Source organism: Aquila chrysaetos, chromosome 5 (genome assembly GCF_900496995.4).
Source record: "Aquila chrysaetos chrysaetos chromosome 5, bAquChr1.4, whole genome shotgun sequence".
Classification (NCBI taxonomy): domain Eukaryota; kingdom Metazoa; phylum Chordata; class Aves; order Accipitriformes; family Accipitridae; genus Aquila; species Aquila chrysaetos.
This window is the reverse complement of record NC_044008.1, coordinates 41,441,196-41,466,941: the sequence shown is the minus strand read 5'-3', so window position 1 is coordinate 41,466,941 and position 25,746 is coordinate 41,441,196. Positions and strand designations below refer to the sequence as shown.

Sequence of the window (25,746 nt, the reverse complement as noted above, 5' to 3'; positions counted from 1 at the left end):
TGTCTTATAGCCTGGAGAAACTAGTATCACTTGACTTGGTCACCACTGTGAGTATGACCTCACGTACTGCAACCATTGCACTGCAGATCAAGACAAAAATAAAATTCCATCATCCAGCTAAGAAAAAAGATCATCATTTGAAAGCAAGAAAAGAAAAAAAATATATGAAATGAAAAAAACCTCCCAAAGAAACCTAGCATCAGAGACTAAGAACAGAGCAAGGTTAAGCCTGGCTGTGTGACAGAATGACACCACGACATCTTTCCACCCTTTTGTGTGGGCTGTGGTAGCATTACTGCTCCGCATCAGGAATCAGCTCCTGGAAGGGGCTTTAATGCTCTACCCTGGGAAAGGTTTGCTAGTACAGGTTTCTTTCCTTAAAGGCCGTCCTATGCCATCTTAGCAGTGGAAGGCAAGAACACGATGAACTGCGGCCAAGAGCAACTTCACAGGAGTTCTGGAGCGCTGCTGCAGTGGTCCCACGTGTCTGCAGGGCACTCTGGTAAATACTGCTGAGGGAAGCGGATGTCCTTAAAGCAGTTTCAGCCTAACGACGTTACTCTTGCGAAAAGCGTTAAGAGCCTCGTTACAACGCTCTACTTTAATCCACTGCAAGCCTCAAATGCCTCTGGAAGAACCCCCCGGCCAGGGCTGCAGCCTGCTCCAGCTCGGGCGGCCGCTTGCTGCCGTCGGGAGAGAAGGGCTGTGCGGCTGAGGAAAAGGCCACGACCACCCACAGGCCCGGCGGGCCTGCTCTTGAAAGCCCCTCGGCGGCTGACGTGAGGCACCGTCGCCCGGACCCCACCGAGCCCCTACGAGCCCACAGCGCTGCGGGGCCGAGCCCAGGGGCTGCGAACAGGCGCCCCGGCCTCAAGTTAGGGCGGGCGGGCGAACGAGGCCCGGCGAGTCCCCACCGCCCGACGGACCGTTAGGCCGGAGCGACGGCGCTGAAGCCGCGCTGCGCCCCGTCACGTGAGCCGCGGCCCCGTCACGTGGCCACCCTCCCCTCCCCCGACTCCGAGCCCTTCCCCGGAGGGTAGCTCCGCCCCCGCTGCCCGCGTCATCGGCTTCACCAGCGTCGCGAGAGCTAGGCGGCTTCCCCCCCGCACGGCTACTTCCGCCCTCCCCGAGGAAGCCTCGCGAGATCTCGCGTCCTGCTCTCCACCGCCTCTCGCGGGCGGGGCGGCCCCAGCTCTCGCGAGACTGCGCCCAGCGCCCGCGGAGGCGGGCGCTGGGCGCAGTCTCGCGAGAGCTGGGGCCGCCCCGCCCGGGCCAGCTTCCCCCCCCCCTCCGCCCCCCCCGGCCCCCCGCTCCCTTCCCCGCAGAGCTAATATGGTCGCCAGCGATGGACCCTGTCAGGCCAGGTCAGTGGGAGCGGGTCCTCCGCCTCCCGCGGGGGCTTCCTCCGACCTCGGGGGACCGCCGTTACCTCACCCGGCGGGACCCCCGCCGCGGCCTGAGCCGTCGCTTCGATTCGGTCGGCGACGGCCCGGTCCGAACGCGGTGTTTCCCCCCCCCCCCCCCCCCCGCCCTCCCCGGCGGTGTGAGGCGGCGCGCGGCGCCTCACGTCTCCCGCCCAGGTCTCTCCTCATTCCCGGTGGCCCCTTTGTGCGGGAACGCTGCTCCGGGCCTGCGGCGGGGCGGGAGCGGCCACCCCTTCCCCCGTCGCTTCCCCCCGCTGCTCCGGGGCACCCGGGGCCCGTTACCGCCCCCGGCGGCGGCTGTCCCCCGCCGCGGGAATCGCTTTGTTCTCGGTGGCGGTAGGGCCGGCTTCGGGACCCGCTCGCCCGGCGGCCGTTCCCTTGGGCGCCTGGTCGCGGGTGTAAGCGCGTCCCGCCGGGCCTCCCGTTATTCCCGGTGACGGTTTTTGTCTCTCTGTCGGTTCTCTCCGCCGCAGACGCGGCGGCTGAGCGAGGGGTGTCGTGGCCATAAAGGTGTCTGCCGGTAGTGCTGAGGCCTAAACGGTACTCGGCGTAATTTGCGGGGGGGGGGGGGGGGGGGCATGTTAATTGTTTGGCTGCCCAAGTGACGCAGTTTTTTGTTAGCTGTTGATGATGCGGCGTTTGCTTTGCAGTGAAAGTGTAACTGTAGTGTATTAAGATCAAAGCAAACGGCAAACAAAGGGTAAGTGTTCTGCTGCAGAGCCAACGTTTGGTATTTGTGCTCACGGGAGCAGCTCGGTGATGTCAGAACTAACACCATTTTCCCCGCTGTTTGTAATTAGATTTTATTTTCTTAAACTTTTACTATATGAAGTTTTTTAGGCCTGAGGGAGTGTGTCGTTGGCACTGCACCTTTAGTTTGCCAGCAATTGAATTAAAACGTTCTTTTTGTGAACCACTTCTCCTCTTAAGAAGTTATTTATTCTCTCCACTTAATAGCTGTTATGAGGTTTATTTTTGTCTCTTGTTTGCTTGTCATTAGCCTGGCACTTAATGCTTTATGTTTTCTACTGTATTAAAACCTGTATCTCTTATCTGAGTTGGTGAGGTGCATTTATCCTATTTTGTAGGTGGTAAACCAAGACAATAAAGGTCAAACGTATTCAGGCGTGTGACTATGCTGATTACTCGCGTGACCTGTGTATAGCTAGCATTACAGATACTTTTCAAATGCATCTTAGTCACATATCTACATAACCAGGTGTCTCAATCCATTTAGAAACCTTTCCATATTACGATTTCCTTACAGTCCTAGAGGAACATTATTTTTGGTAAAATCAGAAATAAAAAGCTGTTCTTATGAGTTGTCTATCAGCGCTCAAGCCTTCCATTTTTTTATGGCTGTAACTTTTTTGTTTGTTTTTTTTTCCCCCCCCAGGAAGCCCTTACCAGCCCGTAATTGAAGCATTAGGAAACTATCCACAAAAGAAGTTCTACAATGTCTCAAAGCTTGGAGGCGCCAAGTATGGTAATGATAGTTTTTAGTTGTTGTAACTGGGATGGTACCAGCCATAAACATGCACCGCTCATACTTTTCCAATCTGTTACTGCCTTATGAAGTTGGTAGGGGGTAATACTTCATGTAGTTTTTTTCAGTAAGGGAGAAAGTATAGGTGTTGCTGGAGTTTTCAGCAATACTCCAAATCAGAATAATTTCTCTTTTGGAAAAAATGAAGTGACAGAGAAAATACAGTTTTTACTGTAATTTTGTACTGCTGCTTGGTGTTCTAGTTTCACCTTACCAGCAACTTCAGATAGTGGGTAACTCTGTTTACTAAAACATAGCCGCTACTGCATTTGCTGCAGAAAGATGAGGCTTTGTGGTGTTCATACGATTGCTTAATCTCAACATGTCATTAGTGTGTAATATCACACTAGATGGTATGCGCCAAAAAGACTTTTGCTGGGTCTCTGGGTCTGGGTGCCTTTTAAAAAATAAAAAGTATGTGCATATGTGATGGGTGAGGGGAATACATGCAGATGGAGAGAGTTATAGATCAGTGTCAGCTGAAATGCACTTTACTCTTGCACATAATCAAAACATACTTTCATTATTCTCTCCCTTTGCTTTCATGTTAAACTCCTTCCTAAAATATTTACCTGACGTACATGTTAAGGGTATTTGGAATTTTTTTTTTCAATTTTGCAAGGTCTGAATTACTCTCCTATATTTACAGAATTCCTGATGTGTTTCTTAACTAAAAAATTACCTGTGGATATTTCACTTTAAACCCATATTTGACAGCAGTAATTACTTCCCTCTTGTTTGAAGGGAAGAGGGTGTACAATGGCTGCTGAAACTTTTGTGCAACAGCTGTGGGCTCTTGCAAATTTCTGCTACTTGTAATAATGAAGTTAATCTTTCAGATAAGCGTATAAGAAGGAGGTAGAATGCTTCTGGTTTTGGCTTTGTCCAGGAAGAAGCAGTAGTGTGGTAGTAACAAAACCAGTTGGTTTTACAGCAGTTTTTTGAAAAGCCTCGTGACAGGAGCGGAAATATAAACAGAAGATACTACTTTCTGCTAAGATGTGCCAAAAAACCTTGGAGCAGCAGCACATATTCCCGAAGACAGTCGGAGAAGGAGTCTAAACAGACTAGACTAAGAGTGTCTTTGTCTTCCAATAGAAACTTCTGTGCAGAAGTTGGAAGCGTCATATTAACTACATATTATCAAGATATTAAATTAAATTTACGCACAGTGCGGGACTCTGCACCTGGAATTGCTCATTGCATTTGTTGCTGGAACATTAAGTTTGGGTTTTACCTGTTTGCCCTCTGCCTTCAGGCTTCTAACTATAACCTGACAATAAGTGCCTGTTTAAATTAATAAGATTACTAATGTAAATGGTAATTGATTTATTTTCCAATTTGCTAGGGAGAATCTGATTTTCTAGTGTTTAAAATAGTATTCAGTTATGGGGAAAATGGCAGCTAGAAAGAGCTCAGAATGATTTAGGGCAGAGGGGGCATCTGGAGATCTAGTCCAGCCTCTTGCTGGGAATAGGGCTAACTTGGAGAGCCTTTCTCAGTTGAGCTCTGCAGCTCTGTGAGGATGGAGATTTCACCACCTCTCTTGATCCTGTGCTTAACCAACCTCCCTGTGAACTTCTTTTTCCTTGTATCCAGTCACAGTGTCCCTTCCTGCACCTTGTGAGGTTTTTTTTTTGTCCTTTCACCATGCACTTCTGAGAAGTTAGGCCTCACCTTCTCTCCAGTTCCTATTAGGTTGTGGATGACTACAGTTAGCTCACTTTGCTCACCCTGAGAAGAGAAAGCTAACCCAGGTCTCCCAACTGCTCCTGTGTGTTGGGTATGGTGGCCCTATAACCATCTTAGAAGGCCCTTCGCTGGGTGTGATCTCATTTCTTGAGATCTCCTGTATCCTGGGAGGCCCAAAACTGCACACAGCATTGCAGACGTGAGCTTGCTAGTGCCTAATAGAGAGAAGTAGTCGCTTCTCCATAGCTGGTGGCTGCTGAGCAGCCCATTGAACAGTTAGATTTATCACTGTAAGGATGCACTGCTTATTATTTGTAATCCAAGAAAAAGCAAAACAATTTTCTTCTGGTAACTTGGCTTTTAGATAGTGAGTGGTGGCATTACATCTGATTAGACATGGGTTTGATTACATTCTTGATTATTTTGAGTGACTTGTCTAATTAGACAACAGTGGTTAATACCTGAGAAAGACACACAATGAGAAAAGAGTAAGCAAATCCTATATTAATAGTTTGTGGACAAACCTCTGGATTAGGTTGAGACCACCAAATTCAACTTTTTTGTTAAAGCCTGAACTTAATTGTTTCACCCTCTTCTTCCAACTAACTTTTTTTACATTTCTCACTGTTCTCAAAGTCATTTGCCTGCTTGAATGGTGCTGAAAATAATGGGATTTGGGGAGAAATGTGAATTAATCTTGATTTTTTTGTTTGTTTGTTTGTTTGCAGTGAGTAGTGACATCTGCTTCTTTTTTCTCCTCCCACTTTTCTTTCTCATTTCCAGTTCCCTAAATTTTTTCGTACTGCTTCTAGTCAATACCTTAATCCAGATCAGTAACAAACTAAAGTTGTATTTAGTGAAATGTCATTCTTCTTTATATTTGATGAAATGTGTTTATTTTTAGGGGACGTGGCAGAGTAGTTTCTGGTCTTCATATCACTGTTTATAAAAAAAATAAAATATAGAAAATATGCTGGCATTGGATGCTTTTGATACCTCAAGTAATGAAATGGTGAAATTTACAGTTAAAAAAAATATTTTTGAATGTTCTAACTGTTGTTGCTTTTCACCCACTCTGATAGTAATCCCAGCTCTAGATCCCGTGCACCTCTCTCCTGCCAGCATAGCATACCTTCTTAAATGTCACTGTCTTAACACAGTGTGGTCAAGCCATTGGTATCTTCCATTCAAATCCCATGTGATAACTAATCTTTGGCAATGTATACATTATGCAACTCACTGTTCCATATTGTGTAATGAAGATCAAGCTGTAGGCAACTGGAAAAGCAGGCTCCTGTAGCTCTTATCCTTTCAATCCCTAGCAAAGTGGAATTCTTTAGAAATGGGAGACGGTAATTTTTAAAAAACTACGTAAGCTGATGATGTTGCACTACTTAAGTCAGTTACTTTGCTTTACCCTAGATACTCTGCCTTATTCCATACGAGTGTTGTTTGAATCCAGTATCCGTAACTGTGATGGCTTCGTGGTGAAAGAAACAGACGCTATGAACATCTTAGACTGGAAAACAAAACAGAATAATGTTGAAGTGCCCTTCTGTCCTGCCAGAGTTGTTCTTCAAGACTTTACGTAAGTGTGTGTGTGCGCGTGCGCCAAAACCACTGAAATAATCTGTGTAAACTCACTGAGTTGTATGTGCAATTCTTTGGCTTGAAAATAAATAGCATCTAGCCTTTTGATACTGAAGTATCTCTTTTTCTCAATAGAAAACTGTGCACTGCTGCTGCTATCCAGTAGATTCCTCATGATAATTACATGTGATGCAAGGATAAGAGTTGTTCCACAGGGTACCCTGGTTTTAGTGCAGGTTGGCGAGGCTGAAGCTGTTGGCTTACCAGGAACATTTTACAGGATAAGAGCCAAAACACAAATGGAAGTGGTGACATTTTGGCTGTAGCCAGATGGCTGACAGTTCATTGAAATATATAGAATTCTTTCTTGAGATAACTGAAGATTAAATATTGCTTACTCCACAAGTATATGTAATTCAATTGAATCCATGAATAATACATACATTTTAAAAGCAGTCTCCTAGGGTATTAACTTTCTTTGTGATTTGAGTATGGCATAGGTAAAAGGGCAGTCCTTCAGCAATTTGCAAATATTAAATTTAAGCTGTTTTGCTGACTCATTAACTATATATTTATCAAGGAGTGAGATAATTAAAAAGAATTGTGATATTAATAATAAAAATGAGGTAACTTATGCTTAGCAAGCGAAGTCAGGAAGATTTATATAGTACTGTGTTATATAAACATTGTCGTCACCTCAGTTTTTTACTTGAGGTACACATATCTATGTAATGGCAAGAAGAATATTTTTGTAAAATGCTCTGAGCTTCAGAAATGGCTGGCTCTGTAAGAAGAGTAGTAATACAAGCTAAGGTGTTAAAATGTATAGCATGAGCATGGTTTGCATAGCAAGGTTCTATCATAAAGGTAGTAAGTATCTAAAAATTAGTTTCGTAGTAAGGTACCGTAGCACTTCAGAAGCATAGCAAGACAAAAGAGAAATGTAATTCTCTTCTTTGAGATGTTCCTATGTTCTTGTTTGGAAAGTTATCTTCAAACATGCTGTTGCTTGTTGTGAATGAGTACCAACTTCATTAACTTTTAAAAATGCTTAAATGTCTTTAAAATTTAGAGAATAGAGCAGTCGGGGTTTATTACCTGAAATAGAACTTGGCTAGACGTAGACTTAAAATTAAAAAGAAGCTTGTATATTTTAGTGAGTTGATGTCCCATGTTGTTATACGATTTTGTTTTTCCATCTGTTAGTGGAATTCCAGCAATGGTGGATTTCGCTGCCATGAGGGAAGCTGTGAGAAATGCTGGAGGAGATCCTGTGAAAGTCAATCCTGCCTGCCCAACTGATCTCACTGTTGACCATTCTCTGCAGATTGATTTCAGCAAATGGTAACGTACCTCATTTTTTTGATGAGCCATACATTTTTGTCTGATACTGAAGTATGGATTCACTCTGGTCTTGGTACTATCCCATCAAATTATTTGTCATGTGTGGATCCCTGAAACTACACCTGATGGTATTTGAAAGAGGGCTGGATAAAAATGGATAAAATAACACTCTTGAAGGAGAGAAAAAATGGTTGTGAGGGGTTATGGATAAAGTTGACTGACAGCCCAAATTCTGGGCCAGAGATTGCTGAAATAACTGGATCTGTCATGGTTTCGAGAAAATAGTATTTCTTAAGAGAATGAGGCAGAGGGAGTTTGTAATTTTGCTTTGCCCTGTTTTTACTGTTAATGTTAAACAAAACTTTTTTTCTTTTTTAAAGTCACTGCCTTGTCACTGCCAATCGCTTGCAATCCTGCTGGACATACTGAAAGACTGTCATTTCAGCTGATAGCTTATGACTTTTTTTTTTTATGGGCCTGGATTTTACAACAGATTAAAAAAAGCTGCATGTATCTGCAGAGAGAGTACTTGTAGGAGTCTGGAAAAGTACTGGGACTGGAAAACTAACAGCATGGTTTTCCTTTCCTGATAGGCAATATTGTGATGAAAACAGCCTGGGGCTGCCTTTTGCTAGAAACATAATACTGCAGAAGAGGAAAAACTCACGTTTTATTCAGTGTTCTCTGAAATAAACAGTAAATAATGCAGCTCCCCTCCACCTTCTCCTCCACCCTCCATCATGGAGCCTTTCAAACTCATGCAGAATTGTGTAAATTGCTCAAGCTCTTTGGGAATTTTAATAGTTCACGGGGAAAAAAGCCTGTGGTCAAATGGACGTGGGTGTACAAGTGATTTCTGTAGACCTTACAAGTACATACAGGATTTCAGTTTGGTTGGTACTAGAAGAGTGAAGAGCAAGAAGCTACAAATCATTTGTTATGTTGCAGATGTGTCGTTTCAGTTCTGTGGTCTGTCCAATCTTGGGTCTGGAGGGACAGCTGGTTCAGTTGCAATTAGGCTAGCCTAAAATTATCAGAAAGACCAAGTGTTGGCAAGAGGTCTCAACGTGCTGCTTTGTAATGATAAATCCAGCTTCTGTAGTTTCACTTCTGGAAAGCTTACAGGGTCTCAGCAGCTGCTGGTCTATGATAAACCCTCCGCTACAGGATGGTTTGTGCTGCTTTTATGTAGCTTCCATCTCCTGCTGATCAGAGGCTTGTGGACCAAGTTGGGATTTAGACAAGGTATCCTCTGAGGCCATGCACTATCCTGCAGTTCGATAACTAAGTATCTTTCTGTGTTACTGAAGCAGAAGAAAGCAGTGGCTTTAATTATGAATCCATGATTTGGTAAATATTGAGAGGTAAAAAGTCATTCATTTTTCACAACAAGCTTTTGCTGTCATGTGAAGACTGAATATTGTACAAATAGAGGGTAGCATGCTATATGGGCTTTATTTAAAAAAAAAAAAATCAAAACACCCTCAACTTTTCTGTCTTACCTCTGACTGCATTGAATAGTGTATAGGATTTATCTGAGCCTTTGAGAATGTGTATAAAAAGCCTATTAAATAATAAAGTTATGTTTCTTTCCTTGAGAAAGCTTTGTCTGTAGTCATTCCTCTGTGGATTTAACAGAACATGTACAGCACTGTCTTAAAAAAAGAAACATGTTCAGCAAGTCCACCACTTGGATGAGGCTCCACCCATACCTTCAAAGTTTAAAACCCTGAGTTTAGCCTTTGCAACACTGTTTATAAAGATTTCTGGTCTGTTGTGAACAAATTGAAGGAGTTTTTTATCTGGTGGTAATCTTTCAGACAATCCAGTTCTGTTCACTTACTTATTATCATGCTATGTTACTTAACTAAGCTTATCCAGTGGTAGTTTACTTTGCAACAGGGTTGTGGTATAATAACTATTTTTTTCAGATAATCTTTTATAATCTGTTGAAGGGATTGTATAAAACAAAAAAAAGAGCAAAATTCCTAATGTCTAAATTATTCTTCTATTTAATGTTACAGTGCAATACAGAATGCTCCAAATCCTGGAGGTGGTGATTCACAGAAGCCGATGGCAAAGCTTTCTCCACTGAAGGCACAGCCTCGGAAGCTACCTTGCAGGGGTCAAACTGCCTGTAAGGGGCCGTGTAGCGCTGGAGATTCGAGTCGCAACTCAGGACAATTTTCTGCGCAGATTGAGAACACACCTATCCTCTGTCCTTTCCATCTTCAGCCGGTGCCCGAGTATGAAAGCTTCCTGTTTTTAATTATTTGTACACTTCTGTGTTGTTAAGCACTGCCTGTGGCAGTTCATAGAGATGTGATTTTTATTTTTTTTTTCCTAAACGCCCTTCTGTTCTCTTCTTCACATGTGCCATAGACAGGTTTCAGCATCTAGAAGAAGGTCTGATGTAATAGATTTGAATTAGTCTACAATAAATTTTTATTTATTTTTTTTTTACAAGAAGGACTTTATGAAGCACAGTGCAGATGGCCAACTGCGTGACTCATGGCTGTGATTTTCAAATTAAATTTTGAGACTTCCCTTGTTTCTTTACAAGGACAGCAAAGCATAGGAGTAATCCTCTGTATGTTACAAAGCGAACCTCATTGAATAAACCAATGAAGTGTTGATTTATTTCTAAAAGTAATTTTTAGTTTTTCTGTGAGAACTTTCAAAAGTCTCTGACTCTTAAAGAAGAACTAAGAACTAGCCTATACATCATCCCCCAGCTTCTATGGAATCTCACAGTCCATCTGTCACTGAGTTGAATTCAATGAATATCCTGCCTGTATGTAATGGCCCAGGGGAATCTCATCTATCTGCCTTTTCCAGATTTTCGGTATTATTAACAGATCATTGTGTACCATTCCATCTATGACAATTACATGTAATCATCCTTCTCTTTCAGCTGCCACCTCTTTTGTCTGATAGACTGTTCAGATCCCTATCTTCCTGTGCTGGACAGGTGTAGAATTTAAAAGCTGACCAAATTGGTATCCCACAGTGATATGATGCTGACTGTCTTGGTAATTTTATAGATAGGCAAATATTCCTGCTCCATACAGGTGTAGGAATGCAGAATTAGTGATGTTTTCAGCAATATTGATGTTTCTGGCAGCAAAACAGCAGTGGTATTTATTAAGCTGCAGTCTGAATGATGACTGTCCCTTGGGGCTTTGCAAAGCAGCATAAGTGCTAACCTTTTGACACTGCAGAGAAGAAGGGAAGGGTCATGATGTAAAAATACACCTCTAGAGAATTGACGACTTCCTTCCTTCCTGGTAAAAAGCAAGTGTGTTGTCTTCCTGGTCCACCTTCTCAAAGCAGAGGTTATTCCTCTTAAATTGTGGGTTACTCCTTTATAATGAGTATCAGTATCTTAATAAATAACACTTACTAAGAAAAGGTGGTTTGTTTTATGAGACTGTACTGATGAGTACTTGTGAAGAAAAAACTGTAGCTTGGAGGCAAAAAATACAGCAATGGAAGATTGTTACAATTGCCCTCATGTCCTACTCAGTTGCTAAAGGGCTAGTACTGGACACAGAGAGTGTTTTTATGTGAACTAGTGAACATCTTGGTTCTTTATTGTATTGAATTTTGTGGTGTGCAACCTGTAAGACTACTGATTAGGAAAAAAAACAAAGCTTCTGTAGTACATGCTTAAAATAGATCTCTTAAAATGAATATTTTTGAGATCAAATGCTTTAGGCAAACTGTTCCTAGAATAAACATGTTCTCAAGCACAGCACAGATGAAATCGGTTATTTTTCACTGTTTACAGAAAGCTTGCTGCAAGGAAGGCATTATATTTGTTCTAGTAAACCACTTCAAATGTGCTGCAGGCTTAAATGAGTCTTTCATCAAATAAGCAAAAATAACAACTTGTTCTTCTGTTGTTTGAAATTAATTATGACAGTGCTTGTAAACTTCATATCTTTCTAGGCCTGAGACAGTATTGAAAAATCAAGAGATGGAATTTGGCAGAAATAGAGAGAGGCTTCAGTTTTTTAAGGTATGTCTGTGTACCTGTGGGCTTTGTATTGTGTTTTGGTGGTTTTAAGAGCTTGCTCCATTTGTCTACCAGTGTTCAGGTTTAGATAATAAATTAAATGTAATCATTTGGAAATGTCTGACTCTCAAATCTGAATTTAATATGGGAACAGAAAATTGTCTAATAACGTGGTTTGTGACTTTGAATCTAAAAGTTGTCAGGCAGCAGATGTTCTAAATCTAGGCGAGGATTAAAGGAGAGATAATTTTTTGTAATTGTAACTTGAAAAAGTTTACACTGTTTGATTTGGTTCTTCTCAGTGTGAAGGTAGTGAACAAAGTAGGTATTTATGAAGCATTAGTCTTTTTAATGAGCTCAGTACCTTACGTCACAATGAGTTTCTGGATAAAAGGTTCTTTTATCCATACTTCTGTTACAAATCTTACTGAAGCTGGAAATGTTGCACAGAGGCTGGTGTTGAGACATGGCTGCTCTCAAACTAGGCAGCAGTGCTGGTAAACTTGTTTTTAATGGAAGTCTTGTGTGGTGAACATGGGCTGCTTTGTTGCTAGCCAGGGGTCTGCAGTGTTGGTATTTGATCCTCATCCACTATTGTAACGTGGTTTAGGAATCCAATGCAATGATCTAAAAATCTTTTCATATAGGCAGACTAGGAGGTTTCTTTCTGAAAGTTGCAAATGAGCTTTTACATTATTAAAGAGGGAAACTGCCAAGGTGAATCTTGTTACAATTTCCATGTCAGCTTTTTTAAATCTAGCATCCTGATTTTGCATGTAGCAAGACACTTTTCTAAATTGCATCTTCAGTCTCATCCAGGAGTGTAAAACATGAACTAAATCCTGCTATAAATACAAGTGCTTAGGTTCTGTTGTCTAAATACTAGTCTTAGCTGTGCTTGAAATCAGTTGTGTGAACTGGGAGGTAAGAGATTTATGCAGCTCTGCTTTTGAAAGGTAGGTATGAATTATTGATTCAGCCTTCAGCAGGAATTGAATGAATGGTTTTGTTGATGATTAAGAATGTATAGAATCCAAGGGGATCGCCTACCTCTGCTTGACAAATGAGCAAAAGCCACTTGCGTAAATAGCAAGTACTGTTTCATTGCATGTTAGTTTTGTCTTTTTAGTCATGTTCTAAAAATTGAATCTATCTTTGGAAAAAATGCAACTCTTTTTTTTTTTTTTCTCATTTTGGAAAAATTACAGTGGAGTTCAAAGGTTTTCAAGAATATTTCCATAATTCCACCTGAGACTGGAATGGCGCACCAAGTTAACTTGGAATATTTGTCGAGAGTTGTTTTTGAAGTTAAAGATTTCCTATATCCAGATAGCGTGGTTGGCACAGATTCTCATATGACCATGGTAAATGGTTTGGGTATCTTGGGCTGGGGTAAGTATGCTAAGAATAACTTGATAGCACTTTGAAAGGCATACTAAAGCATTACTGAGAAATACTTTCTTCCCACTGGATATTTGTATCTCAAGCATAACAAACTCTGTCTTGAATTATTCTTCAGAATTTTATTTTGTCAAAAAATAATCTCAACTAATGTTTCTTTCCATCGAGAAACTGCTTTTTGTAATTTAAAGAAAAAATAGCCAAAAAACAGTTGATATTCAAGTAAGTGCTGTTTGTACATGCAGTATAAAATATGTATGAAGGTTTCTTTTCTCTTGGAAAGTCAATTTTAGATATAAAATATTTTCTGGTTGACTGTGAAGTCTAACTTCAGCAGTGTTCTTGCTTGATTTTATTTTTCATGTACAAATATTTACCAGAGAACTACATTTCTTGCTGTAGCCTTTAGGCTTAATAGGGAGGCTTTTGTTAGGTTGTAGGACCTCAATGTATTTAGTGTTGGTTACTTAAACTGATGAAAAGCAACCTAATACTCTGTCTCCTTCCAGGCGTTGGGGGGATTGAAACAGAAGCAGTGATGCTGGGGATGCCGGTTACTCTGACTTTGCCTGAGGTTGTTGGGTGTGAACTGACAGGCGCAGCCAGCCCACTTGCTACATCCATAGATATTGTTCTAAGCATTACAAAGGTAAGAGTTTGATGCCTTTTCAAACAAAGCAAAGTTTGTTGCAAGTTCTACCAGTGGTGGTTGAGAACTGAATTACATGCTGGGAGTATTTTTAGTACACCTTTAATCATGGCAGTGCAGTAAGATACAAATCATCTCTAACCATTTTTATTTAATAGTCCTCCAAAGTAGTGGTTTTTTGCTTTTCCTTCTATAGTGGTTTATTTACAGGCCCTCTTTCACTAAAAAATAATAATAATAAAAAAAATGTAGGGGGGCAGGGGAGAGAAGCCCTGTTTTCCATTTTTCCCCTGCTGATGGCATGCAGGCTTCTTCCCTAGCTTAGAAACTTTTTCTGGATACCCTTTCTGTTCTAAAACACTCTTGCAAGACACAAGGCCTATCTATGGTTGTGAGCTGGTATAACTCAAGAACATATTTTCTGAAGACAGGATTTTGCCAGGGTGGCTCAAGCTGTCACTGTTGCAGTAGGTGAGGAGCTAGCATCAAAGCATTGAAGAGCTGTGATTGCTTGGAAAATACATTCTCCTTTCTGGCATGATGCCTTAAAAAGCGTGTATCTGTTCTTGACTAGGAAATCTGAAGAACTCGGTTGCAGATGGAGGTGTGTTTTATTATGTCAACTTCCCATGGAGATTTTTAGAACTCAGTATGTTAATGGGGCTTGGGTTTTTTTTGCGAATGTGGGCCTTAAGGTTTCAGCTTTTTGTTTTAAATGTTCGTGCCTCGCTAACTGCGAATTGTTGCAACAAACGTTGCTTGCATTGTACCTCTTCACGTAACAAATGTTGTTGTGTGTTCTTTAAACAGCATCTTAGGCAAGCTGATGTCGCTGGAAAATTTGTTGAGTTTTTTGGGAGTGGAGTTTCCCAGCTGTCTGTAGCAGACCGAACCACAATAGCAAATATGTGTCCTGAATATGGTGCTATTCTGAGCTTTTTCCCTGTTGATAATGTGACATTGAAGCACTTAAAGCATACAGGTAAAGATGAAATTAAAGTAGGGATTCATTGTAATAGTGTTTTAGATATGTGGCAATAAGTTTTTTGCTTAAAACTCCATAGCACTTAAACAGTGACTTTCTGCAGAGTTCTGATGTGGATTTAATGCATAAAATTCTGCTGTACAGTAAGAGGCTGTGTCATGGGATATACTTGGCTATGACTTTTATCCTGTAGAATCTCGTGCATCTGAGTAATACCTGCCACAAAAATTGTACCATACATATTTACTGTTCGCTAGTTTTTGCGGACGCTTAGTATGTGGCATTTGGGTCTGAGTTTATTGGCATGGCTGTTTTCTTGTGGCCTATTTTGTCTCCATGTATCCCGTGTATTTAAGTGAGGCTGTAGTTTTTGTATGCGTGACACTGGCATGTGGATAGCTGACTTGTACTTGAGGTTTGTGTCCAGTCTGGTTTATTTGTCTAGTACCTGATTTACTAACATTGTGTTATTTTTTAACATCCAGAGTCCTTGTTTTTGAAGGGATGTATAAACCTGTAAAAGAAAAGTATTAAGAAAATTCTCACTTGTATTTTGAAAAGTGTATGGAATATAATTCTTCTTGATATGAAATGAATCCCTTAACCACCTGTAGATTCCCTACATTATAGGAATAATCATAAAATGATTACTAGAAATAAGTGAAACTGCAAAACAAATCACAACATGTTTCTGATTTTTTTCACGATTTTTTTCCTTTGAAGAGCATTATTTCACTGACGTTTCAAGCTAAGCTAGAAGGATGTCAATTCCTTATCAAGATACTGCAAATAGAGAAAGCCACAGGGTAACAGATATCAAAAAAAGCTCATTCACATTAGTAAGCCTTTCTGAAACTGAAATCTGTCACTTTTAAATACGAGTTAGACATTTTTAATTTAGTAGCAAACGTGTTTTGCCTGGTCAGTTCAGAGCAAATGAAACATTTTCTAACAGCAGCCAGTAATATTGGCTGTTATCAACTAAGCACATGATCTGTATTAAATAGGTAAATATTAATAGCGAAAAGCTTTATGAACTTCAGGGACAAATCTGTAAATTTAGAGTTACAACTGCTAAAGTTGAAACAGCTTATTTTGTTCCTTGATATAAGAAGAAAAGTTAAGCTAATTTAAAAAAAAAAAAAATTAAAAAGTATTCTAACTTGTGTATCATTCCTGAATAGTTTGTGGAGGTCGGGGTACAGAAGTGGTGTGCCTTGGAAAAAAAGTACTTTGGATGATATGCTTAAAACAGTCTTAATTTCTGAGAATTGTGTTTTGTTTTATTTGGTTTTTTAATGTGACTTTTCTCATGTTTGAAATAACCTTCCTAAGGTTTTGACAAGGCCAAGCTTGAGGTCATGGAAGCATATCTTAAAGCTGTGAAGTTATTTAGAAATGATGAGAGTTCTTCCAGAGAACCTGAGTATTCCCAGGTATGCTTGAAATGACTTGTTTCTGTATGTTTGATTCTCATAATAACTACTGCTGATTTAACAATTTTGTCTCCTGCTGTAATTTTCATTGCTTTAATAAAGGTTGCATTTATTAACTCAAAATTTTGAGAAGCAGAGCATGTTTGCAAAATATAGAGAGGGTAGGGGAAAGAAGGGAAGTACAATTATGTTCATGTTGACTAACAGATACTGAATTCCTATCACTCCTGAGTGATCAGGTAAGTTTTACGGATGGTAGAAGAGTTAGGGGTAGTGTTCAAATGCTTGGAATAAGATGAATAGCCTTTTACAGTGGGCGGTCTTTAAAACTCTGGGCTTCCATTTTCATGTCTCGGAGCATTCAAATTTAAACAAAAGAGGTCCCAGATGTCTCGAGTATATTCAATGTAATGTTGGGCTGGGATTGGTAATGCATGCCTTTCCTCTGTTTCTTTTTTTTTAGGTAGTGCAAATTAGTCTAAGTTCTATAATTCCATATGTCAGTGGCCCCAAGAGGTCCCAAGATAGAGTGGCTGTTAATAACATGAAAAGTGACTTCCAAGCCTGCTTAAATGAAAAGGTTTGTACAACTGATGTACTCTTCAAAAGGTACTTCCTATAATCTTACATGAACAAATTTTATGTCACTTATTCCTTGCATACCTGCTGAGCCCTCCTTATTAACAGCTTATCCAATTATATTCGTGTGTCCTGAAGATAGTAGCTGGTAAATCATAGGTGTGTTTGTCAGGAACAGAACTTACAGAAATCCTTAATTTCACAGTTTAGATTGCTAGGGAGGAAAAACTTCAAGTAAAATAATAAATAGCGTAAGCCTGGGAAACATTTTCTCATTTTCAGAGTTTTTTTTAAACAGCTGCATTTTACTTAATTTCCAAAACAGAATTACCATAAGAAAAGAAAATTCATCATATCTTAAAGGAGATGCAGGAAGACTTCCAAGATTTGTAGCTAATCAGTGTTCTGGGTTCTTAGTTTAGCAAGTGATTTTTGCTTGCAGCTTTACTTGACTTCACAGAGGAAATGTTTTTACTCTGAAGGTGATATTTTTGGTTAGGAACATGCATAGCTATCTAAGAACACAGGTAACACAGGAATGCATCTTCATTTTTAGTGTTTCTCGTTGAAGACTGGCAGCAGTATTAGAAACATATAGACTTACTCTGTAAAAATTCTTTCTGTTGATTTTATCATTTCTGGCTTGTGATGAGGTGTATAATACAGAATGATCAGTTGTGCTGGAGAGAGAAATCATAACTGATTGCGGATCACAGAATGATTGAGGTTGAAAGGGACCTCTGGAGGATGACTGAGTGCTGAAGAGCTGGAGGGTGTGAAATGTTAATTGACCTAGTCTGCTTTTAGTTATCATTCTCTTCCAATTAAAATCTTGGGCTTGCTTCTAGTTCAGAAACAAGTATTGTACAGAGTTAGACACGTAGTCATAAGGGATTGCTCTTTCCTGTATAGCAGGAAGTGAGTGTGGGATCAACTGTGCTTTGGCTGGCATTTGTTCACAATTGTTGCAAAGTTAAAGCAATGATGAAGAAAGAAGGATGAGACCACTGTATACCTGGAGAGAGGCATGAACTGAGGGCTGCTTTTAAAAACTGTTTAAGGAATGGGACAAATGAGGATTATTTTAAAATGAGGGTTCACTTGGTCTTGCTGTAATGTCATACTTTCTGTACTATAATAACTGCTAACATGTATTTTTGTCATCTAGTCTGGTGTTAAAGGGTTTCAGATTGCAGTTGAGAAACAGAATGACATTGTACCTGTTCAGTATGAAGGAAATGAATACAAGCTATCTCATGGCTGCATTGTCATTGCTGCAGTTATCAGCTGTACAAATAATTGTAATCCATCTGTCATGCTTGCTGCAGGTATGTTGTGACTAGTGACAACTAACTTGATCTTAATGGTGCTCCCATGTTTACACAGCCTTTACCTTCACTTTTGTAGGTTCTCTGTAATAACTTGACCTAAAGATTTGAAACTGTAAACTTTTAGCCTTAAACTTGTTGTGTGTTCTGGAGGTTATATAATGAAAGTTACTTTTCAATGATACAATCTCAAAATTTGTGTCATAAAGCAGTATTAATGATAGTAATTACAAAATACTTCAACAGGTAACCAGTTTTAGGGCTCTTTTCAGATGGATGCACATAGCAACATGATGCAGGAGGTGGGCTTTAGCTTTGACTCCATCCTGGATGATGGTAGCTTGAACTATAGTTAACTTACAGAGTCTGGAAAGAAAATCCATATTTGCTGAACAGTTGTGCTGTGCTTTAGTCACTAGTTAAGGAGTATGTGCCGTACCTTCACAAGCTGCATAAAATTTTCCCAGAACAGCTAATCCTCTGTTAGACCTTGCTTTCTTATTTTGAGGTCCTCTGTGGCCAAGGCAAGCTTCCCTTTAAGGCTGTGTGGCCTGTATCAGAAGAAGAATAAATGGATTTGCACTGTCAGCTAGAACATGGGAAAGAGATTTTTCTTATAGAAAATGGGCATGTACATTATAGGAATGGGAACAAAAACCTGAATGATATTGTTATGAGTTAAGAAACTTTATTCAGGCAAGTAGTTGTTTTAATAATTTCATAAACTGAAGGTCTACTAATCCTCTGGGGTTTTTATGCTTAATTTAACTAAGGTAGCATCATGTAGATGTTCTTTTAAGGGATATACAAAACATAAGATGTCTCTCTTTTTTTTTCTTTTTTCCTTTTTTTTTTTTTTTTTTTTTTTTTTTTTTTTTTTTTTTTTTTGGTAGGACTCCTGGCCAAAAAAGCTGTTGAAGCTGGCCTAGTGGTTAAGCCCTACATAAGAACAAGTTTATCACCAGGCAGTGGAATGGTTACGCATTACCTCAGTTCCAGTGGAGTATTACCATACCTCAGTAAGCTTGGGTAAGTTGTGACTCCTACTTCATTTGTCATTTTAGGTCACAGGGTCATAGTACACAGGGGTTTTATACAGGTTGATAAATATGGCTGCTGTTCATTTTGGGCTGGCTAATTCTTAACTTACTGGATTGTTATTTTAACTGCTTGTTGACTTGAAGTTCTTTTACTCCATTTTATTCCCACCTTACAATTTACTGTGTTAGATCACTACCTCATCTGAGCTCTGTTTTTTCAGTAGCCATCTGCTTAATTGTAAGTGTCTTCCAGGACAGGATGTGCTTGTTTATATGTTTTAAAAGTGGAAGCTGGATGTAAATCTATCAGGGCAGTCTGTATTAGTCTTTACTTAACATTGCTGCTGTCATGGATTGTTTAGCATGTTTCTGGTTGCTCTGTAGCAGTAACAATTAGATTATGTTCATAATTCTGTAACAGTGCCCAGCTGTGCTCTGTGAGGAATGTTACTGCCTTTGCTTTGCCGTTACTTATGGAACTAACAACATCTTGAGATAGTTTATTTGACTTATCTTGATGGATTACAAAAATGTTACCTCGTATCTTCCTGTTTGCATCAGTGAGATGTAGTGTCTGCTGTTCACTTCCTAAAAAGTTTAATTGTCAAAGGAAAAAAAAAATCTTCTTAGTGATTGCTAATAAAAGAAAAAGCTGTTTTGCTAACAAATTGCTTGTAATCATTTAATGTGCTACGTGATTGTTTCTTTTCCAATGTAGGTTTGAGGTTGTCGGTTATGGGTGTTCGACCTGTGTTGGAAACACTGCCCCCTTGCCAGAAGCCATCAGGAATGCAATAAAACAGGTAAAGCTCTAAGGCTTGTTGAAAACAGAAATATGGTTCTCACCCAGTTAAGTGATCAAGAAATACAGTAATCCATGCGAAGTACACTTTCTTGTTGGTTTGGACTCTGCATGACCTTTTTGCACATCTGCATGTCAGAGGGAGACCATGGTAATTCATTGCTATGTAAAATAAATGTAATGAATAATATTTGTAGCATACAGATAGAAATTACAAGATAAATATATAGGATCTAATCTTACGGAGGATGCAATGTGTAGATTTTGTATCAAATGAAGAGTAGGGTTTTAAAGAGCTACATGGTTGAGTGATTTTAACCAGCAGTGTCTAAACAGCCACAACGTTTTTCACCTGTGAAGCAGAAGAAAAATACAACAAATAAAAAGCAGGAGAGGAGTTCACTGAAGTGACTGGAGAACTCATCAGAGGGTCAAGAGTGAAAAGGAGGAAGGGTGGTGGGAGAGAGCAAAATGCCTTTAAACTGAAGTGTGAGAATAAATATTTGAAGTGTAATGTTAAAATCACATCTGACTTAGTCAACAAAAAATAGCACAAGCTGTTGAAGTACCACAGAGTCCCAGAAAAATACATATGGGTCTGCCTTTCAGGGTGATATAATTGCCTGTGGAGTATTGTCCGGAACAAAGAACTTTGAAGGACGTCTCTGTGACTGTGTCCGTGCCAACTACCTTGCTTCTCCACCGCTAGTAGTTGCTTATGCTATTGCAGGCACTGTTAGAATAGACTTTGAAACTGAGCCTTTGGGTAAGTATTTCCGTATGTCTTCTATTTCGGCATCTAATGCATACGTAGAAGAGGTTTCTTCACATGCATTTCAGCATACAAAACTGGTATATTTTAAGAGAAAGCCCAGTCATATCTGGTGTTGCTTGTAGCTAAAGCAAAGCATCTGCTTAACTGATGAAATTCTTTGCATATTTGGTACCATCTGTGAAGACCTGAATATATACGTATTTATCTTCTAATACAAAGTCTTATATTCTATTCTTCAAAATTACTATTCTGTTTAAAATCTTACTCAGGCACTGGCTTTAACGGCAAAAGTATTTACTTACGAGATATTTGGCCCACCCGAAAAGAACTTCACACAGTGGAGGAAGAGTGTGTGATATCGTCCATGTTTAAGGAATTGAAAGAAAAAATGGAGGTAAGAATGGTCTCTTGTTCTATGTGACTTAAAGATTGCATTTCATTGTAGCTTTATAATATCTTCCAGTTGAACATGATTTGGTTTGTCAGTTATTTCCATTAATGTAAAGGGGGACTTAACTGAGATGGATACTGGTATTAAATAGTGATTCTTAAGTAATATCCAGTGAGGTAACTTGCAGTATATAATAGAAATTAAAAAGAAAATCACCAGTAAGTCTTTGGTTTCAGAATGTAAAAAGATCATAAACCAATTTCTCTGTTCTTTTTGATTAATTTTCTTTTTTGTAGAAAGGAAACAAACGATGGAATTTACTGGAAGCACCCGAGTCAACTTTATTTCCCTGGGATTTAAAATCTACTTACATCAGATGTCCTTCCTTTTTTGATAAACTTGTAAGTACATTGGATCTATCCACCAGATTATACGCATTACGTTTAAGTAGAGGAAGAGCTATTCCAGTAAAGCTTTGATGTTTAAGTAACAAATTTGATTATCACTAATATTTTTCAGTCTTTTGAATACTGTTTGTATCTCTGGAATGAATGGAGCCTGTACATCAGTGTGCCTTCATATATTGCGGATATGTTTTATGTCCCTAAGGATCTTGGAAGAGAAGTGTTTCTTATTTTTTTTTGTTGGTGGTGTCGTTCCCCCCACCGCTGCCCCCTTCCCTTTTAGGCCAAAGAACCGGTTTCACCACAACCGATTGAAAATGCCCATGTCTTGCTCTATTTGGGAGATTCTGTGACTACAGATCACATATCCCCTGCTGGAAGCATTGCAAGGAGTAGTGCTGCTGCTAAGTATCTGACCAACAAAGGGTAAGGACTTTTCATGTTAAACAGCTCTAACTGTATCAGAGAACTGCTTTGCATGCCAAATAACTGATGAGCGCTGTTGCTTTCCTTTATAAATGCCTGTCTGCATGAAGTGGAGATTATACATGGATAAGCAAAGTAGTAACTGTTACTGGTGTTTGTAAGTAATCACCTGTCTTGCAATCCCAGTAATCACCCTTCTTGCAGTCTCTTAAGCTTACAACAAACAGCTGAGACATACTCTTAAAGAACTCATTCTCCTAGCTGTTGTTACAGTGATGTCTGCTGCCAAATGCATGCCAAAGCAAAAATAATGAACTAACTTACAAATCAGGTGACTGATCTTCTGTTAATGTGAGCTTAGTCACTGTTACTGTCATTGGCTTCAAGAACAGTCAGATAGATGCACAGAACAGATCAGAAGCTCTAGAAATATATATAGTTTAAAAAAAAATGAAGCCAGTTTTATAAATGAGTGTGATTGGTGCTCTAACTTACCTCTGCATCAGTGAGCATCCTGCAGCAGTAGTGGGTGCCTGTCACCTCCTGCTGAAGTTCTGAAAAGACACGGAACACGATGCGGTGCTGAGCTATTCAGTGTCACACCTCTGCTGAATATTTTGGAAATTATATTGTTGCATTCTATTCCAAAGGTATATTATTATTACAGTATCAGTGAAGCATGACAAAATAATAGCTTGTGTGGAGTCTTCTTTCAAACTATTGCATTCAGTCTGAACGAGTAGTATTATGAGAAGGAAAGAATTAATGGGCCTTTAATCCCCGGATGGTCGTTTGATTTATGAGTAAAGCTCTCATTTTGATACAACACTTGTTAATAAATATGCTGGTAGAGGTTAAGAGGATTATTAAACAGGCTTGTTTCCTATAACAGTCTCCCCATAATTCTTCTGTAAGTCCCATACTGCTCATAGCACTTTATTATAATAAAGTCACAGAAAATGAATTCAAAATTGCAGCTTTCCTTGTGAATAATCTAGCAATGATCTAGACATTTTGTTCATGGCTTATAATTACATTTGTTGGATGAATAGTTCTTTACATCTTACACCGAAAACTTAGAGATGCTGCAATAATTACAGAAATCATAACACCATTTTAAACCAGGTAACCTTTAAAATAACTGACGCCCTCTTAAATATTCTTTTTATTTTAGACTCACACCTCGTGAATTCAACTCTTACGGCGCTCGAAGAGGTAATGATGCTGTGATGACAAGAGGTACCTTTGCAAATATCAAGCTTCTGAATAAGTTCATAGGGAAACCAGCTCCTAAGACAATTCACTTCCCATCAGGACAAACGGTAAAAATATATTTGTTTGCATAGCTACTCTGAAATTGTGATGCCGATTTAGAACTTGCTCAAACTATTTCACTTTGTTACTCCACAGCTAGATGTGTTTGAAGCAGCGGAGTTGTACCAGAAAGAAGGCATCCCTGTAATTATTCTAGCAGGAAAGAAGTATGGACTGGGTAGCTCAAGAGACTGGGCTGCAAAAGGGCCTTTTTTACTGGTACTGCTGGTTTGTTTGGTTTTGGGGTGTGTTTTTGGTTTTTCTGGAAATACCTAAAACCACATTGTTTAGTTTGGGGCATGAATGTGTTTAGAAACTGTCCTCAATCTTGAATATAATACCACATTTTGTTTTTAAAGACTTCTTAATAGGCTGTGCTACAGTCTTCATAGAAGAGAATCACTACTCAGGATAAATCTGAATTTCCTAATTATGTTGCTTACCATCTTAGACTCCAGACTTTGAGATAAATTAGAGATTTATCTAGTGCTGACCTCTGTTTGCTCTCCATGGGGTATTAAGTATCTACCTATTGGAGTCTAATTTCCACTAACATGCAGAATATCTTCTGGGTCAGCCATTTATTCATGTGGAGTAATGGAAGCAACTGCATTTGGTCTGGGATTTTCTGCCCGCTAACTACAGCATGGTCACTGTCTGTTATAAAACTCCATTTCATACTGTATGGGCCAGATCTGGCTTATTTACTTTCATCTAGCTGTAAAGCTAAAAGATGTTACCTGCTTACTTACAGGACTCGTACAAAAGCGCTCTCTTTACTCTTCAGTTTGAATTGCAAGATTTTGGACATAGTATGTATTTGAAGCTTACTTTTGCATTTCACTCTGACTACTGTACTGAAATACAAAATCACTTGTATTTTTGCAGGGTGTTAAAGCTGTCCTAGCTGAAAGCTATGAGAAGGTTCATAAAAGTCAGTTGATTGGAATTGGCATAGCTCCACTTCAGTTTCTTCCTGGGGAAAATCCAAGTACTTTGGGCCTCACTGGGAGAGAGCAATTTTCTGTATTGTTCCCTCCAGAGCTGTCGCCTGGAATGACTTTGGATGTTAAGGTATCTTTGCAATATTTTGTTAAATTTCTTTGTTGAATGTACTGATGATTGAAAGCATAGAAAGAAAAGTTAATCTTGGTGATTGAAAGCAGGAAAAAACAAAATTCTCTTTGAAAGTAAGCTTGTAGTCTTGCCTGATGTTTGTCATGACTATTGAAGTTTCCCAAAGTACATATACACGTGTTCTTTCTATGCAACTTTTTATGCGACCTCAAATTCTTGGTGGTTCTTTTGGGCATTGTTTCCCCCCTCGTGGGTACTGTGTTAGGGTAGAATTGAGTCTCGTCTCTCATTCAGGCTCTTTTAAAGACAAGGGTGCAACTGTTTGAGAGAGGCTTCAGCTTTCCATTCTGTGTAAAGGAACCATATGCCCATAATAACACACGCTGCGCTGTCTTAGGGAAGTGGCTTTTTCTTTGTTATCGATAGGTACGTAGCATGCTCCCAGATGGATCTAAACTGTGCAGTAAAATAAGCCTTCGTTCTGTTCCCCGCAGTGTCTCGGATCTGCAGTGGCGGATAAGCGGGTTGAATTTGCTTGTGTTCAACAAACTTGGGGTTAGAATGTTAACGGAGAATAAGCAGGGGGAAGTGAAAGCAAAACTCTTAATTGGTCTCTCTTTTTTGCTTTTGTTTTGAAGACAAGCACTGGAAAAGTATTCAGCGTGATTGCCTTGTTTGAAAACGACATGGAGATAACTTTATACAAATACGGTGGAAGTCTAAACTTTGTGGCTCGAAGATTCTTATAGTAGCTACTGACTATATGGGTACCTTGCATAACTGGTAATTCTGAAAATGCCTTGTGTGAACCCAGGAATCTGTACTGTGGAACTGCAAACAGTCCTAGTGTGCTCAAAGTTACTTCGTCCATGGATGTAAAAGATTGTGAATCATTGTAACTGCAACAAGATCCTTCCTGATTTTAAATAATATTCTAATGGTGCTATTAAACATTGCTAAAATCAACATGTGTATTGTGACAGAGAGCTGTAAGTATGGAGGGGATGTTTTATCAGACCATTTTGTAAATAAACTATGCGAAATCTGAAACTGATTGTGCTGAAGATTATTATGTAAGAAGATTTTCTGCAGTTATTTCCACTCAGTTTTTGCACCTGTAAATCTGTGTACTGCTGTTTGTTGGTTTAAGGGTAGCAGATGGTATGGAATGTTAAAGGCCAAACAGAATTTTTTTTTTTTTTTTTTTTTTTTTTAACTTTTTTCATCCAGAGCTTAAAACAGATATTCAGTTTTTAATTTCTTGCTTTTTAGGTTATGGGCTGAACAAAAAGCAGTCCACAGGAGGCCCATGGTATCCTGTATCACAGATCATGACTTTCTTACCTTTATTATGGGATTATATTTCATCTGGATCCAGATTTAAAACTGCTCACGCTATGAAATGTTGTGTGTTTAGAAGTATGGGAAACACCTCTGCATTTAAAAAAATGCTCGCAATTATTTTGTTCATGCAGGTTAAGTGTAGCACCCCAGCTTTTTGGCAAGCTGCAGTGTCCTTTGAAGT

At 39.5% G+C, this 25,746-nt stretch overlaps 1 protein-coding gene across 7 annotated transcripts; it reads left to right on the top strand.

The window, feature by feature from the left end:
* Window positions 1-1,253: 1,253 nt before the first annotated feature.
* IREB2 (iron responsive element binding protein 2) lies at window positions 1,254-25,271 on the top strand. Of its 7 annotated transcripts, none has more exons than XM_030015601.2 (22): window positions 1,254-1,364; window positions 2,821-2,910; window positions 6,085-6,250; window positions 7,459-7,596; window positions 9,621-9,842; window positions 11,548-11,617; window positions 12,823-13,006; window positions 13,525-13,664; window positions 14,475-14,646; window positions 15,985-16,085; window positions 16,549-16,665; window positions 17,833-17,992; window positions 18,886-19,021; window positions 19,751-19,835; window positions 20,444-20,600; window positions 20,879-21,003; window positions 21,297-21,401; window positions 21,688-21,830; window positions 23,005-23,152; window positions 23,241-23,363; window positions 24,033-24,218; window positions 24,860-25,271. In XM_030015601.2, exons 1-22 carry the CDS (start codon window positions 1,346-1,348, stop codon window positions 24,968-24,970), a joined length of 2,898 nt encoding a protein of 965 aa, XP_029871461.1. In that variant the 5' UTR covers window positions 1,254-1,345; the 3' UTR covers window positions 24,971-25,271. The 7 variants fall into 7 exon arrangements, with proteins under 7 accessions (XP_029871461.1, XP_029871463.1, XP_029871462.1 ...); XM_030015602.2 differs by lacking the exon at window positions 1,254-1,364 and adding an exon at window positions 1,727-1,934; XM_041123736.1 differs by lacking the exon at window positions 1,254-1,364 and adding an exon at window positions 1,740-1,944.
* The last annotated feature ends 475 nt before the right edge of the window (window positions 25,272-25,746 follow it).